General features: G+C 47.5%; 1 protein-coding gene across 1 annotated transcript in view; it reads right to left on the bottom strand.

The window, feature by feature from the left end:
* Positions 1-15701: 15701 nt before the first annotated feature.
* The window catches only part of LOC144610279 (prostate-associated microseminoprotein-like), a 6411-nt gene continuing 4198 nt past the window's right edge, over positions 15702-17914 (bottom strand). The window contains exons 2-3 of the mRNA XM_078428868.1: positions 17796-17905; positions 15702-15831 (exon numbers count right to left, since the gene is read on the bottom strand). Of these exons, the coding sequence (XP_078284994.1) occupies positions 15702-15831; positions 17796-17905 (240 nt within the window). The remainder of the gene's footprint in view (positions 15832-17795; positions 17906-17914) is intronic.

The following is a 17914-nucleotide window of genomic DNA, read 5'->3' as shown; positions in this document are numbered from 1 at the left end:
CTTTACCCTCCCACTTCCCCATCATCTCAACCGAGAGCCTACTACCGACCTGCACAACCGGGGCAGGTTGCAGCGTTCAATTAACCTCCAGACCCGCTAGTCTCTGGGATGCGGGAGGAAACCTAAGCATCCATAAAACAACACAGACAAGATCAGAGGTCATGATCGAACCCGCGTCTCTAGCACGATTTTTTTTAAAATCATTGCTTCCCTGATCTGTTCCCGGCATTTCCTGATCATTTCCAGGCAACTGGTTTCCCAAAAGGTGGGATTTTAACGTTGGTTCGTCGGGCTTGTGGTTTTTTCATGGACTGGAAGAATGAACATTCGTCTATCGAGTGTCCATTGGATGGAGCCCTTTGGAAACGAGCTGGGATAAACAGGCAGCCCCCTTCCAATGCGGAGACATTCGTCAATGGGATACAAGAGCCTTAACTCTTCATGTAATGTCTGCATCACAATAAACATATACGAAACTTATTCAGTAGTGGTCTTGTGACTCATTATTTACATTAGAAGTAGACGTGAGCAAGAGGACACGCTGGAAAATATTGTGGCGCCTTTTGTAAGTTGAGTCAAAGTCATAGAGTAAAAAAGTCATGCAGTCAAACGCCAAACAGGCCCCACGGCCCAACGTGCCCACTTAACCAACATCCACTAGTCCCACCTGCCTGCGTTTGGTCCACATCCTTCTGAACCTGTCCTATCCATCCAAATGTTTCTTAAACGTTGCGAAACTACCTGCGTCAACTTCCTCCTCCGGCAACTCATTCCATACACCCACCACCCTTTGTGTGAAAAGGCTATCCCTCAGGTTCCGACGAAATCATTTTCCTCACCTTAAACCTGCGTCCTCGAGTTCTCGATTCCCCTGCTCTGGGCAAAAGACTCTGTACGTCGACCCGATCTATTCCTCCCATGATTTTGTAAACCTCTGTAAGATCAATATTGATCCTCCTGCGCTCCAATGAACAGAGTCCCCCCTTACCCAACCTCTCCTTATAGCGCAGGCCCTCGAGTCCTGGCAACAATCTCCTAAATCGTCTCTGCACACCCCTCCCCCGCCCCCAGCTCAACAACGTCTTTCCTATAACATCGGGCTGGAAGTGCACACAATATGCTAAATGTGGCGTCACCAACCTCTTATATAACTGCAACATGACCTCCCAACTTCTATGTTCAATACTCTGACTGATGAAGGCCAATGTGCCAAAAGCCTTTTTCACCGCGCTATCTACATCTGGTGCCATTTTCAACGAACTCTATACCTGCACTCCTAGATCCTTCTGCTCTACAGCACTCCCAGAGCCCCGCCATTCACTGTGTAGGTCCTGCCTATGTTAGACTTCCCAAAATGCACCACCACTCATTTCTCTATGTTAAATTCCATAAACTATTTCTCAGCCCACCTGCCCAACTGATCAAGATTCTGCTGCAATTTTGAAAACCATCTACACTATCTAAAATACCGCCCACTTTAGCATCATCTGCAAACTTGCTAATCATGGGATAATCATGCTAAACTTACATCAAATAATTGATATAGTTGACAAACAGCAACGAGCCAAGCACCGAAACCTAAGGCACACCACGAGTCACGGGCCTCCAGTCCGAAAAGCATCCTTCCACTATCACCCTCTGCTTCCTTCCATGAATCCAATTTTCTATCCATTCAGCTATCTCTCCTTGGATCCCATGGGATCTATCCATCCAGAGCCGCCTACCATGTGGGGAGTGTCTGAGAAAATGTAAGTTGGAATGCGTGCAAGCTCAAAGAATGTGTTCAGCGAGAAATGGGTAAGAGGATAAAATTAATATTAGTTAAAAAAATATGCAATAAGTCAATGAACCAGAAAAGTAATCAATTCTAAGGATTTGATCCAGAGTTGTGAAAGTAGCATTGATCATCATCTTCCAAACTTAAATCCTGCAGATTGGATGGTGCCACATGTGAGCTCACAACTTGAGGAAGGAGAAACACAACGGGACTACTGACCGATTCTAGCAAAATGGGAACATTTTTGAAGGGAGCATAACGGATGTGAGAACGAGAGAATTAGCAAATAATATAATCGAGCAGAGTCAAAGTGGATTTCTGGAGGTGAAATTCTGAGCGACTCATTTGCTGCAATTACGAAAAAACTATACGCCAGGTGGAGTCGATGAGAGGGAAACCAGTCAATGTGGCATATTTGGATTTTGAAAAACATGATAAAATTTCAGGAGTTTGGTGAATAAGGGTTAGCGCAAAAGAAACGAGGACAATATAACTATGAGTTAGAGTTCATTGACGGACAGGAAACTAAGAGCAGGACATGTCTAGTTGTCAGACTGCCTGGTGGAGTCCTGCAGAGATCGGCGCAAGAGGCCAAGCCTACACAATGTATACCGGCGACTGACTGTACGACAAAATTATCATTTCCAAACATTCTGATGATAGTATCAACATGCAGAAAGATTGCATGGCTGATGAAGTATTATGTAGGAAAGGCAAAGTTAGTCCACTGCATAAAAAAGGTAGATTTGTGAAGCATTTTTGTGATGGTGAATGATTGGCAAATACTTTTTGGATAAAATGATTTGCATGTCCTTCTTCACCGGTCGCTGAGCGTAAACAAGCAAGTGGACCAAGCAATTATGGGGACAAATAGTGCATTGGACGTCACAGTTACAAGATTTTCCTCCAGCTGCAAAGGTAAAAAATACCTAGGTGAGCACATCTGGAGCAAAATAGTTCCAATGCAGGGCCTTCAACCTGAATGGTTCACACTGTTTCTCTTTCCACAAATGCTGCCGGACTTGGCAAATCTCTGAAACACTTGCAAGTTTATCCGTTTATTTTTGCCTCTTCGTATTTCACTGCTCTTCCCACAGTTTCTTATTCTACAATCAGGTCGTTTCATAATAGGAGCAGGAGGCACCACTTGGATACAGAAGCACGCTCTGCCCTTCAATATCATCCTTGTTGATTTGCGCAGACCTCGTCTCTTCCTCCAAGACAGATGCCCAAATACTTTAATTACCCAATCTTTCTAAAATGTATCTACTTCCTCTTCATATACCTCCCATGGTCTGAACTCAACCATCCTTGCGTGGAGAATTGGAGAGATTCACCACCTTCTGCAAGAATACGTTTCCACACAACCCACTTTCAAAACGACTGACTGTGATTTTGTAACTATCATCCCTCGTTTGCGATTCTCCATGGCATGAAAATGTTGTGACATCCATCGTAATTTCTCCTAAAGATCTTACATGTTTCAGCAAGGTCGATGCTTATGCTTCAAATTCGAAAACCTTATGGATGAGATTTGTTTAGGTGCTCACGATCCGCAGAATTACCCTAATGAATCTCTTCTGGGCTTCGTTCAATGCCAGGATATCCTTCCTTAAATAAGGCAATCACGACTGTAAATGATTCCAGATATCATGTATCAATTATTTTACTTCCCTATTTCCAAACATCAACGCTCTTGAAAAATATATCAACCTGTCATTTTCCTTCCCAAACAAATGGTGTGGTAGCCTATTGCAATTTATGGAGGCAAGGATTACACTGAAAATTGCTCACCTATATGCCTTTTACTCCATTTAAAAAACGACTGCTTTTCAAACAAGGCAAACAATTACTTGATATATTGCACGAATCCCATCTTTCCAGCCTAAAAGATGACCTCCATCATTGGTGATCAGTGAGTGGAGTGAGCTGAGGATTGGCGGCCCTCTGGTGTCGGCTCGATCCAACAGCGCCCTGGGAATGAGCCATTCGGACTTACAGCATGGAAAGTGTAATACAATACAATACAAACTTTATTGTCATTGTGCAGTGTACAAGTACAGAGACAACGAAATGCAGTTAGCATCTTAACCAGAGTGCATGTGATGGAATAGTAAAACATATAATATATACATATATGCCCAGTGGCGGTAGTGGAAATTCTGGTGAGCGAGATCAGTCACTGATGGGAGGAGTGCCCGAGGGGGGGTGGGGTGGGTGGCAGCAATCACCGAAGCGCAGAGTTAAGTAAGGTAACGACCGCAGGAAAGAAGCTGTTCCTGAACCTGCAGGTCCGGAACGGAGAGACCTGTTGAGCCTCCCAGATGGGAGGAGGGTAAACAATCTGTGGTTGGGGTGAGAGCTGTCCTTGACGATGCAGCGCGCCCTTCGCAGACATCGCCTACTCTGGATAGACTCAATGGAGGGGAGTGAGGAACCGGTGATGCATTTGGCAGTTTTCACCACCCTCTGCAGTACTTTCCGGTCGAAGACAGAGCAGTTGCCATAGCATACTGTGATACAGTTAGTAAGGATGCTCTCGATAGTGCAGCGGTAGAAGTTCACCAGAATCTGAGGAGACAGATGGACCGTCTTTAGTCTCCTCAGGAAGAAGAGACGTTGGTGAACCTTCTTGATCAGTGTTGAGGTATTGAGGGTCCAAGAGAGGTCATCATAAATGTTCAGTAAGGGTCCAACCCAATGTGTACAACCCGGACCTGATACATGACTGTATGCAGCATGTTGGCAAATAATTTATACATTGAACAGAACACCCAGCGCCATAAAACCAGACAGACAAAATCGTGCCTAGATATCAAATTTCTATGTTACAATCCTAATCCAGGATACAGTTAGTAAACCGTGGGCACTGCGTGTTCTTTTTCAATGGACTTGGGCTCAACCTCAGCAAAAGTGCCGGGAGTCGGCTCGGGTGGAGCTCTCGTCTGCCTGGTGCCGTGACTCACCAATTACCAGCTCGTCCAGGCCCAGAAGCAAACTAACCAGACCATCCTCCAGTCCACCCACTCCCCTCCGTAATGGATAGTGGGGCTGATGTGGAGCCACTACGCAAGAAGCAGCCCGTTCACGTAACTCACTAGACAATTGGAGAGGGCTTCAACGTTGGCCTTGGTTACGGTGTGAGCCCCTGGCCCAAGACGATCCCCAATACCCATCCAGGCTTTGAATACCGAGACCAGTCATTGGTATGGAGGGAATTGTAGAGGCACTTTCCTCAATCTCAGGCAAAATGCATCTCGCAGTCAATGAAGACCTGGAGAGGTGCAGCCATTATTGCAGGGAAGCGTGGCCTCCATTGGGTGCACGGCATGATCACTCTGAACAGATCCTTCCATCCACCCGTGGACATAGTTTAGTGCCTCAGCCGAAGTGCGGCAGCGCAGCGCACGCCCAGCTGAGGATAGGTCGGGGCATCAACCTACATTACCCACAGGCTCCAACCCGACCGAGGAACAGCCGGGGGGGGGGGGGGGCGGGTGGTTAAGCGACAAACACTGCAACATCTCCCTCCCACTGTTACCTGGAACGGAGTCTGCGCAGCGACTGAAAGTTGCGCTGGGCAGTTTACCGAAATGCAATAGCCAGATGCACAAAGCTTATCCATAAATAGCACGACCCCCCAACCAGGCCGCTTCTCGCCGATGTCTGAGTGGACAACCTCTGTCTCGTTAGCAACGCCTGTAGAGTTTATTCACCGCTCTCGCGAACCGATCTTTCAACTTCCGCTCATGCTGCCTGATGTGCATATAAATGTATTGCAGAGGGTGGTAAATCTACACACACACACACACACACACACACACACATATATATATATATATATATATATATATATATATATATATATATATATAATCATCCTTTCTGTGATTCAGATGTTCCTAACTGTTTGTTTATCATTGGATCCCTGATCTGTTCCATAGGCATTTCAGGCTAATTGATTACGCAGAAGAATCCACCTTAAGTTTCGATAGTTAGACTTGTACGTTTCGAGTCCGCTTGAAGTCCGACCCATCTGTCGAATGAAGAACACATGGAGTTGTTTGGGAAATGAGTTGGGGGAAAAAACAGGCAGCTCCCTTCCAATGTGGAGACATTCATCAATGGATACAGAAACCTCGACTCTTGCATGTAATTTCTGCATCATTTATAAACAATGCCAAATTTATTCTTTCGACTCTTTGATCCAATAAAGTTTAATAAGATTTGGGCATGAGAAAGGGGAGGCTTTGTGAAATGTTGTAGCGCATCTGAGAAAATGTAAGTTGGAGAACGTGCAAACTGAATTTCGAAGAAATATGTTCAGCGGGAAACCGGAGAGGAGATAAAATTAATATTTCTTCAAAAAGCGAGGTAAGTCAATGAAGTCGAAAAGTAATAAATTCTAAGGATTTGATGATCCAGAGTTTTGCAAGTAGGGCGCATGGTACATGCAATATATATATATATATATATATATATATATATATAGGGCGCATGCAATGATAATCATCTTAAACACGTAATTTCAGCCTTGATTGCATCCTGCAGATTGGATAGCGCAACACGTGAGTTCTCAACTTGAATACGAAGAGAGAAACAAAACCGAGGACTACAGACCAACAACAGCAGTTTGGACATTTTGTGGATTGCAGCATAAAGGATGTGACAACAGGATAATTAGCAAATAAGAGACAATAATAAATAATCGAGCAGAGTTAATGCATGTTTATCAAAGTGAAATCCTGAGAACTATCTGCTGCAATTACGCAAGGACATATGCATGGTGGGGTCGATGAGAGGGAACCAGGGCGGCACGGTAGCGCAGCGGTAGAGTTGCTGCTTTACAGCGAATGCAGCGCCGGTGACTCAGGTTCGATCCTGACTACGGGTGCTGCACTGTAAGGAGTTTGTACGTTCTCCCCGTGACCTGCGTGGGTTTTCTCCGAGATCTTTGGTTTCCTCCCACACAATACAATACAATACAATATATCTTTATTGTCATTGTACCCAGGGGTACAACGAGATTGGTAAATGTAAAAAATAAAAAATAATTTAAAAAAAATTGTCCCTAGTGGGTGTAGGATAGTGTTAATGTGCGGGGATCGCTGGGCGGCACGGACTTGGTGGGCCGAAAAGGCCTGTTTCCGACTGTATATGATATGATATGATATGATATGAACCCAGTGAATGTGGCATATTTGGATTTTCAGAAAATCTTTGATAAAATTTCAGGAAGTTGGAGAATACGAGTTAGAGCAGAAGTAATGTGAATTAAAGTTGACTAACATTTCGAAACCAACGAGTATGAAATGTCTAGTTGTCAGTCTGTGCCCGATGGAGTCCAATAGAAATTGGCGCAGAATCCAAGCCGACACTACGTCAATCAGCGATTGACTGACGGGACCAAATTAACATTTTCAAACTTTCTGACGACAACATCAAAATGCAGAAAGATTGCGAGGCAGATGCTGGTTTAAATCGAAGATAGGCACAAAATGCTGCAGTAACTCAGGCAGCATCACTGGAGTGATGTTTCCAGTCGAGATCCTTCTTCAGACTAATGTCAGGGGAGTGGGCGGGACAAAGATAGAATGTAGTCGGAGACAGTAAGAATGTTGGGAGAACTGGAAAAGGTGAGGGGATGGAAAGCAAAGGCTATTTGAAGTTAGAGAAGTCAATGTTCATAACACTGGGGTGTAAGCTACCCAAGCAAAATATGAGGTGGTGTTCCTCCAATTTGTGCTGAGCCTCACTCTGACAATGGAGGAGACCCAGAACAGAAAGGACAGATTGGGAAGGGGAGGGGGAGTCAAAGTGCTGAGCAACCGAGAGATCTGGTAGGTTAAGCGGATGAGTTCAGTGAAACGATGGCCGAGCCTGCGCTTGGTCTCGCCGATGCGCAGAAGTTGACACTTGAAACAACGGATACAGTAGATGAGGCCGCAGGATGTGCAAGCAAATCTCTGCCTCGCCTGAAAAGACTGCCGGGGTACTTGGATAGAACTGGGGGGCGGGGGGGGGGGGGGGTGAGGGGCGGGGGGAGATAAAAGGACAGGTGTTGCGTCTCCTGCGGTTGCAGGGGAAAGTACCTGCTGAGGGGGTGATTTGCGTGTAAAGGGACGAGTTGGCCGGGGAGTTGCGGAGTGAATGGTCTCTGCGGAAAGTAGAAAGGGGTGGAGATGGGAAGATGTGGCCAGTAGTGGTATCCCATTGAAGGTGGCGCATGCTGTATGCGACGGCTGATGGAGTGGAAGGTGAGGACAAGGGGGGACTCTGTCCTTGTTGCGAATGGGGGGAAGGGGGAGCAAGAGCGGAGCTGCTGGATATCGAGGAGACCCTAGTGAGATCCTCATCTATAATGGAGGAGGGGAATCCCCGTTTCCTAAAGAATGAGGACATCTCCGGTGATCTGGTATGGAACACCTCATCCTGGGGGCAGATGCGGCATAGCCGGAGGAATTGGGAGTAGGGGATAGAGGCTTTACAGAAAGCAGGGTGGGAAGAAGTGTTGTCTAGATCACACTCTATGTCGCCCTGCTTCCTGTAAAGACACTACCTCATACTCCCAATTCCTCCGTCTATGCCGCATTCTGTCCCGGACCTCACTGTCAGAGTAAGGCCCAGCGCAAATTGGAGGAACAGCACTTCATATTTCGCTTGGGTAGCTTACAAACCAGCGGTACGAACATTGATTTCTCTAACTTCAAAGAGACCGTCCTTTCCCTCTCTCTCTATCCCCTCTCCCTACCCATTTCTCCCACCAGTCTTCCTGTCTCCGACTACATTCTATCTTTGTCCCGCCCACTCCCCTGACAAGAAGGATCTCGGCCCGAAACGTCACACATTCCTTCTCTCCAGAGATGCTGTTTGTTCAAATATGAGGTTATCATCGACTCAGAAAAATAGGTAAAGAATTTTATTTTCTTTACCTATTTTTCTGAGTCGAGGATAACCTCACATTTGGACATACAATGCTGGAGTAACACAGCTGAACAGGCAGCAGATGTGGCTTATTTTTTATATAGAAGATGGGCGATTGGCAAATGTCAGGTGGAACAAACACACTCGCTCACTCTGCCCTTCAATATAATCGCGGTTGATTTGCATCAAACATCACCTCTTCCTCTGAGCCAGATCCCAGACTTGTTAATATCCTAGTCATTCAAAAATGTATCCACTTCTTCAAATATCTCCAATGATCTGAATTCCACCATCCCGAGGTGGAGAATTTGAGAGATTCACCAACCTCTGCAATACATTTATATGCACATCGGCTTTAAACATATAGGTCTAATTTTCTAACTGTCACCCTCTTTAAGATTCCCGCAGGCATGAACATTTTAGATTTGTTTTAGATTTTGAGATACAGCGCAGAAACAGGCCCTTCGGCCCACTGGGTCCGCGCCGCCCAGCGATCCCCGCACACTAACACTATCCTACACCCACTAGGGACATTTTTTTACATTTGCCCAGCCAATTAACCTACAAACATGTACGTCTTTGGAATGTGGGAGGAAACCGAAGATCTCGGAGAAAACCCACGCAGGTCACGGGGAGAACGTACAAACCCCGTACAGACGGCGCCCGTAGTCAGGGTCGAACCTGAGTCTCCGGCGCTGCATTCGCTGTAAGGCAGCAACTCTACTGCTGCGCCACCGTGCCGTGCCAAATACTGTTATATCCACCATGTCATGCCATCCAAAGAACTTATAAAGAAATCATGAGATTTCTTTAGATGATCTCCGCCAGCATATTACTAACAGATATTCAGCTTAGAAGCCCACGATTATCCACATTTTGCGTTCATTTCTTCATGCAGAAGGGTTGCATTTACGATTTTACAATCCGCGGGTGCCTTCCTGAACAACCATTTAACCGCGAGGTACAGGCCACCGGGACCTGGCAGTTGTCCACTTTTAGCACACGTGTTTCCTCATACCTTTTCCCTTGAGAAAGGGACGGTTACCAGTTCTTCCATGGAGTTTGACACGAGCCCATTGGAAATCTTTAGGGTGCTTGTCATGTTCTCCACCGTGAAGACTATTGCAAGCTACTAAATTAACTTACCTGCCGTTTCCTTGTTTCTTGTCAGGTATTCCCCATCCTCGCTCCCCAAAGTACCCGCACTGATTTTCGTCACTCCTTTTGATCATATAGCTCAAAAGTTCATATGGGTTTGCATGTTACTTGTCAATTTTCACTCAATCCATTTTCGCGCTCCTTGTTTAACGTTTTAACCTCTCACTGGCAGTTCTTGAAAAACATCGCTGCTTTCTGGTCCACCAGTAGGTAATGGCCAGGGAACAGTTCGAGTGATTTTATTCTACACCTTGATTTCACATTTGTATTCAGCTGGCGATATAACTGCTGGTAAAAGTGAATTTCCGTTTTGTGTCCCAGAGATTTCTGACTTTGTGCAAACATGTTCCACTAATTTATCTGCGGTGGGAAGGTGGAGGAGAAAAAGCAAGGCACTGCCTATTCAGCTTTCATCAACCTTCCTAGTTGATCCACCTCTGCTAGTTCCAAATGAATCTCATTACCAGCCCTATGTTCTCCAGTCGTATTCTTTCTGCTTTCTGCAGGGACCACTTCATTTCTGACGCACAAGTCTAATCATCTCGCCCCACCCAACCCTCCTGGCCTGTGGCACACCCCACTACAAATTTTGAGAGTTCAATACTTGCGCCTGCATCACCTCCCTCGTCACCATGCAGACACGCCACACCATCTCCCAGAGATATTCTTGCTATTGAGGGCGTGCAGCGTAGGTTTACTAGGCCAATTCCCGGAATGGCGGGACTATCATATGTTGAAAGACTGGAGCGACTAGCCTTGTATACACCGGAATTTAGAAGGACGAGAGGAGATCTTATCGAAACGTATAAGATTATTAAGGGGTTGGACACGTTAGAAGCATGAAACATGTTCCCAATGTTGGGGGAGTCCAGAACAAGGGGCCACAGTTTAAGAATAAGGGGTAGGCCATTTAGAATTGAGATGAGGAAAAACTTTTTCAGTCAGAGAGTTGTGAATCTGTGGAATTCTCTGCCTCAGAAGGCAGTGGAGGCCAATTCTCTGAATGCATTCAAGAGAGCGCTGGATAGATCTCTTTAGGATAGCGGAGTCAGGGGGTATGGGGAGAAGGCAGGAACGGGGTACTGTTTGAGAATGATCAGCCATGATCACATTGAATGGCGGTGCTGGCTCGAAGGGCCGAATGGCCTCCCCCTGCACCTATTGTCTATTGTCTATTGGCTCCTCATCCTTACGCCTATTTCTTATTAAATTAATGGGTCAGAAGACGTCAACAGAATAAGTTTCGTATATGTTTATTGCGATGCAGACATTACTTGCAAGAGTCAATGCTCCTGTATCCCATTGACGAATGTCTCCACATTCGAATGAAGCTGCCTGTTTATTCCAGCTCATTTTCCAACAGCTGCAAACACTGGACATTCGACAGACGGGTCGGACGTCAGATGCACTCGAAACACACAAGCCTTACGGTCGAAAAGTAAGGTTCAATTTTCTGAGTAACCCGTTGGCGTGAAATACCTGGGGAACAGATCAGAGGTTGAATGTTAAACTATTCGGAATCACAGAAAAGATGATCATAGAAGGAGGCCCCTCGGCTACTTCCATATAACCATAAAACTATTAAACACTACAATCTCAAAATTAGATCTGACCTACATATGGTGTTGCTGCTGCAATTAAGAGTTACATTGTTCCGTTTCAGGACAGATTGACAACAAAACACTCTTGATTCTTAAAACTCCGCTTGTTCTCTGGAGGAGAAATGAGAAAACGACCACAATTGTCATTATCCAGAAAGTGACCACACCGATGTTGGAATCAGGGGATATGAGCGTGGCGTTGAAGGGCCTGTGTCCGTGCTGTGTGAGTCTATGGTTTGCTTCGACTATTACCGTCCACCACGCATTTCCACCCCTCTATTCCTCCGCCAAATCGCCACCGGTCCTACACAGAATTTGATCCCGGGCCAAGCCTTCCCCTGTGTCGGGTTTGGTACGGATATTGGGAGGCCGGCGACGGACCGTTCTGTATACTAGTCCCGTTTATTTCCAATCCGTCGCCAAGCCACACGGATCCATCCGTGGTTTCGGCGCCACCCATCCGAGCCCTGCGGTGCCCGTTCAGCCACCGGGGGTCAGATCCTGTGAGCTGAACGGTGGAGGATTACTTACTGTTCACAGCATTCAGAACCGTCGGACGTACACGTGCATCGGTGGCAGTGGGAGTTTGCCCATGTATCACCTAACTCATGATACGTCCCGTCGAATTTATCAGTGCACCGGCCGTGCGCCGGGAATTTTGGCCCAGCTGTTGGTGATAAAGAGAGTGGTTGGTCAGTGTCCCATCTGAGAGCGGAGGGACCCGAGGTAGTGGTGGGGCCCTGGTGCTGGCTCTATACCAACTCACCCAGGAAATGAGTCATTCATGTGTTTGGAAAGAGTCAGGGTCTGCCTCAGTGAGCACTGACCCGGTCCTGCCCCCCCCCCCCCCCGCGGCGCCGAGCCATTGGGCACCGCGTGTTCTTTTGCAATGGACAGTTGAGCGCCATCGTGACCCCAGAAAGAGGCAGACAGTCAGCTCGGTTGGAGCCCTGGTCTGCCTGGCGCCTGCCTGACTCACTAATGGACGGCTTGTCCTGGCCCAGAAGCAAACCAATCAGGTCAACCTCTAATCTCCCACTCCCCTCCGCGATTTAAAAAAGAAAATCCAAACGGATTTTATTCATGTAAACACAAAATACAGAGTAGTAACAAAATCAAGACTGCCATTGGCAGTTTACAATCCAACAGTTATCAGATGAAGATATTGTCAAATTTATTTACAATACACTCGACCCCCCCACCCCCCCCCCCCTCCCCCCCCCCCCCCCCCACCCCCGCGGCGACCAGCGATCACGGGAGGCCTCCATAGTCCCCGTGGACACTGCGTGCTCCCTCCGGGGACTCCGACGTAGACCCGGAAGAGGGGCAGGCAGTCGACTCGAGCAGAACCCTCAACAGCCCGCTGCCTGGACCCGTGAATGGCCATCTTGGCCAGGCCCAGGAGCAAACCAACAGGAACATCCCCCTCCCCCCACCCCCCCTCTCGACCCCCCCCCCCCCCCCCCAAATATCAGGATGGTGGGACTGAAGTGGGACCCATTCTAGTAGCTCACCCCATACTTTGGTAGGCCTCGCCGGTTAAAGTGTGAGCCCTTGATGCAATGGGATCCCCAGTACCAATCCAGGCTGTGGGTGCCAGGACCAGTCACTGGTTTGGGGGGGAACTTCTAGGACACTTTCCCCATTCTCAGGCATTACGCATCTCGGCCAATGCAAAGTTGGCGAGATGCCGCCATTCTGACAGGATAGCGTGGCTTCCATTACGAGCACAGCATGACCACACACAGCCCAGTGATCGACCTGTTCTATCAATACTTGTTGAGGGTCAAATATTGATCGGGGTTCAGGGGCGGCTGCATATCATTCCGAGGAGATCCTTCAACCCTCCCCCCCACGTGGACATGGTTTAGTGCCTCAGCTGAAGTGCATTGGAGGAGCGCTGCCTCAGCAGAGTATTGGTCGGAGCATCAACTCCCCACGACCCTCAGACTCCAACCCGACTGAGGAACAGGCGGGATGTCAAAGGTGACGGGCGTTGGTTGGCCCTGGACCTGAGTATGATGTCCTGTTCCCCAATGTCGGCTAAGTATTAACGACCGATCTGAGAGAAAGATTCACGTAGATAGATTACCGCTTGCCCTCCTCCGTCGCTGAACGAAGCAGGCGGAGTCCGATAGCTGAACAGCGAGAAGCTGCAGCGATGCCCAGTATGAGGTTCTGCGGGAGGGGGGGGGGGGGGGGGGGGGAGAGAGAGAAAGAGAAAGAGAGAGTTTGATGAACGACGTGATCAAGTTACTAATAACACTGCAAAATGTCCCTGTCACTGTCACCTCGGACGGTGGCTGTGCAGCGACCTCGAGCTGCCTGCGCTGAGTTGTTTACTGATGACCAAGCAACAGTCAGATGCACAAACTGATCCGTGCTTACCATGATCTCCCAACCAGGTCGCTTCTCCCAAGAGTCTTGAGTTGACAATCTCTGTTCCGCTGCCGACTTGATTCTCCTCTCTCGAGAACCGGCCTTTTAACTTACGCTTGCGGTGCCATTGGCCAATCCACTCAGAGTGGAGGTGGAGTTCCGCTGGTCCCCACCACCAGAGCCCCTCTCCCCCCCCCCCCCCCCCCTCGTTAATTGGTGCTGAAACGTCTCACTACTTTTGAAGAAGTTGGCCCTCTCCTTCTGACGGGAGTTCTGAGATCTCTGAGAAGGATGAGAGGAGATATTATAATAATAATAATAATAAACATTTATTTTTTATAGCGCTTTTCCAAATGCTCAAAGACGCTTTACAAAAACAGTCAAGACATAAAAACAAATAAAAGAACTGTCCTGACGGAGAAGCGGCGAACAAATAGCGCCAGCGTCCTCTCACGTCAGGGTCCGGCAGTAGACAATAAAGAACACAAGACACACAATTACAATTTTTAACATAAACAGCCATCACGGTGTTGCTCCAGGCACACCCTCACTGTGATGGAAGGCAAAGAAAAGTCTTATCTCCTCCTCATTCTTCTCCCGTGGTGCCACGAGGCGATCGAGGCTCCCAACTCTTGAAGCCCCCATCGAAACGTATAAGATTATTAAGGGGTTGGACACGTTAGAGGCAGGAAACATGTTCCCAATGTTGGGGGAGTCCAGAACAAGGGGCCACGGTTTAAGAATAAGGGGTAGGCCATTTAGAACTGAGATGAGGAAAGACTTTTTCAGTCAGAGAGTTGTGAATCTGTGGAATTCTCTGCCTCAGAAGGCAGTGGAGGCCAATTCTCTGAATGCATTCAAGAGAGAGTTAGATAGAGCTCTTAAGGATAGCGGAGTCAGGGGGTATGGGGAGAAGGCAGGAACGGGGTACTGATTGAGAATGATCAGCCATGATCACATTGAATGGTGGTGGTGGCTCGAAGGGCCGAATGGCCTCCTCCTGCACCTATTTTCTATTGTCTATTATTGTCTATTATCTACTCTCACTGCTGCCCCACTGTGATTCGGAGTTACTCCAGCATATTGTGTCTTATTTTGTATTTTAACCCTTGTTACAGGAACTGCCTTCAGGGCCTAGTCTGGCAACTCATTGCACGCACCCACCACCCTGCGTGTGAAAACGTTGACGCCGGGGCTCCTATTAAACCCATTTACCCTTTTCTCCTTAAACCCATGTCCTCTGGTGATTTATTCCCCAATTCCGCGTAAAATATTATGTACATTGAATCTATCTATTTCCTTTATGATTTTACGCACCTCTATGTTCACACCTCATGCTTCTGCGCTCCAAAGGTCTAAGTCCTAGCGTCTCCAACCTCTCCCTATTATTCAGGCCAACATCCTTGTAAAATTTCTCTACACTCTTCCCAGCTGAATGACATCCTACCCATAGCAGGATGATCAAAAACTGAACACAAAACTGCAGGTGCAGTCTCACCAACTGCAACTGAAACACAACATCCTAATGTGTACCCTTTACGGGATCGTTGATTAATTTCATACTTTTTTAACTAATATGAATTTTATCTACTTGTCCATTTCCCGCTGCACAAATTCTTAGAACTTTTACTTGCGCCAACTTACATTCACCCTGACACACAAGTTCCCAACTGGGTCTCAACATTTCCCAGAGTCTCCTTTCTCACGCCCATTTCTAATTGAAAGGATTGATCAGAAAAGGACGACAGAATTAGTTTGGTACATGTTTATTGTGATGCAGACATTACATGCAAGGGGCAAGGCCTCTGTATCGCATTGGTGAACGTCTCCACATTGGAAGAGAGCTGCCTGTTTATTCCAGCTCATTTCCCAATAGCTGCTTCCGCTGGACATTCGACAGACGGGTCTGCCTTCGAATGGACTCGAAACATACAACTATGTAGATCGAACATTACCATGCAATCATCGGAGTAACCCGTTGGCCTGAAATACCTAGGGAACAGAGCAAGGAACCAAAGATAAACGCTAGGAAATTCTGCCTCACAGCGCCAGTGACGCGGTTCGATCAGAACCTCGGATGCTGGCCATGTGGTTTGCACGTTTTCCATGTGATTGCGTGAGTATTTTGATGGATGCTCAGATTTCCTCCTGCATCCCAGACACACAGTGCGTTACTCCAACCCCTTGTGTCTTTTTTGGGGGGTAACCCGTCTTCTGCAGTTCCACGTGTCTTCGTGTTTTAGTATAATTAACTGAGCTTTGGGTCGGATTCGAATAAATGGGCAGTTGACGGCCGGCACTGACTCGGTGGACTGAAGGGCCTATGTTCCTGCCGTGCGAATGTATAATAATAATAATAATACATTTTATTTATATAGCGCTTTTCATATACTCAAAGACGCTTTACAGAGATTTTGAGAACATAGGGGAAATGAATAAATAGATAAATAAGTAAATAAATAAATGAACAGAGAAAGGAGACAGAAGGTGAGGTGACCTTCAGTGGTTGAAGGCAGTACTGAACAGGTGAGACTTCAGCGATGTTTTGAATGTGGTGAGTGTGGGGGAGTCTCTAACGGTTTGTGGTAGTGAGTTCCATAGGGTGGGAGCAGCGATGGAGAAAGCCCTGTCCCCCCAGGATCTGAGTTTAGTCCGGATGTGGGGGGATAGGAGTTTGGCAGCGGCAGAGCGGAGGGTGCAGGTGGGAGTGTGCCTGTGGAGGAGGTCGGTCAGGTAGGATGGGGCCAGGTTATGGAGGGCTTTGTAGGTTATGAGGAGGATTTTGTACTGGATTCTCTGGGGGATGGGGAGCCAGTGGAGTTTATAAAGGACGGGGGTGATATGGTCACGGATCGAGGTGTGTGTGAGTAGACGGGCAGCGGAGTTTTGAATGTATTGAAGTTTATTGATGATTTTTGAGGGTGCGCCATAGAGGAGGCTGTTGCAGTAGTCCAGACGGGAGGTGATGAAGGCGTGGATGAAGGTTTCTGCAGCTGTGGAGGAGAGGGATGGACGGTGACGGCAATGTTTTTGAGGTGGAAGAAGGCTGTCTTTGTGATGTGTTTGATGTGTTTGTCGAAGGAGAGGGTTTGATCAAGGATGATTCCAAGATTCCGGATGTGAGGTGAGGTGGATACTGGGAGACCATCAATGTTGAGGATGAAGTTTTGGGTGGATTTGGTGAGCATTTTTGGACCAATGATGATTATTTCAGATTTGTTGCAATTGAGTTTGAGGAAGTTTGATTGAAGCCAAGATTTTATTTCAGTAATGCAGTTTGTCAGTGTAGAGTGTGTGGTGGAGGAAATTGACTTGGTGGAGATGAGGAGCTGGATATCATCGGCGAAGCAGTGGAAGTTGAGACCATGACGGCGGATTAATTGACCAAAGGGGAACAGGTAGAGGATGAAGAGGAGGGGGCCAAGGACTGAGCCTTGGGGGACACCTTGGGGGAGGGGAGCGGTGGGGGATTTACAGTTGTTAATGGAGATGAACTAGTGTCTGTCAGAGAGGTAAGATTTGAACCAGGATAGGGGCTGTGCCGGTGATCTTAAGGGAGGTTTCAAGTCGGGTGAGGAGAATGGAGTGGTTTATGGTGTCAAAGGCGGCGCTGAGGTCAAGTAGGATGAGGATGTTGAGGTTGCCAGCGTCGAAGGAGAGGAGAATGTCGTTTGTATGGTTTGCCACGACTGTATTTTACTATCCATCGGGCAATAGCTTCCCTCTCTCCCTCCGACAAAGCTTCCCCACCGATCCCCACCCAGAACCGAATTGCGGGCCAAGCCTCCCGTGTCTCGGGTTTGGTACAGAGATTAGAGAACCGGTTCCGTCTAATATGCGCATCAATTCCCAATCCACCGCCAACCCACACGGCTCCCTCCCTGACATCGGCGACACCCATCCAGTTTAGCCGTCGGGGTCAGAGCCCGTGTGCTGGACGGCGGGGGATTACTTACCGGGCACAGCATTCATAGCCATGAGCCGAGCACACGCAGGACTGGCAATTGGAGTTCAACCAACTCTCTCCATATTGATGAACCGTCCCATCGTTTGTGTCAAAACACGTCTTCGTAGC

Source organism: Rhinoraja longicauda, chromosome 36 (genome assembly GCF_053455715.1).
Source record: "Rhinoraja longicauda isolate Sanriku21f chromosome 36, sRhiLon1.1, whole genome shotgun sequence".
In the NCBI taxonomy this organism is placed as follows: Eukaryota; Metazoa; Chordata; class Chondrichthyes; order Rajiformes; family Arhynchobatidae; genus Rhinoraja; species Rhinoraja longicauda.
This window is presented reverse-complemented; position numbering and strand designations above follow the sequence as displayed.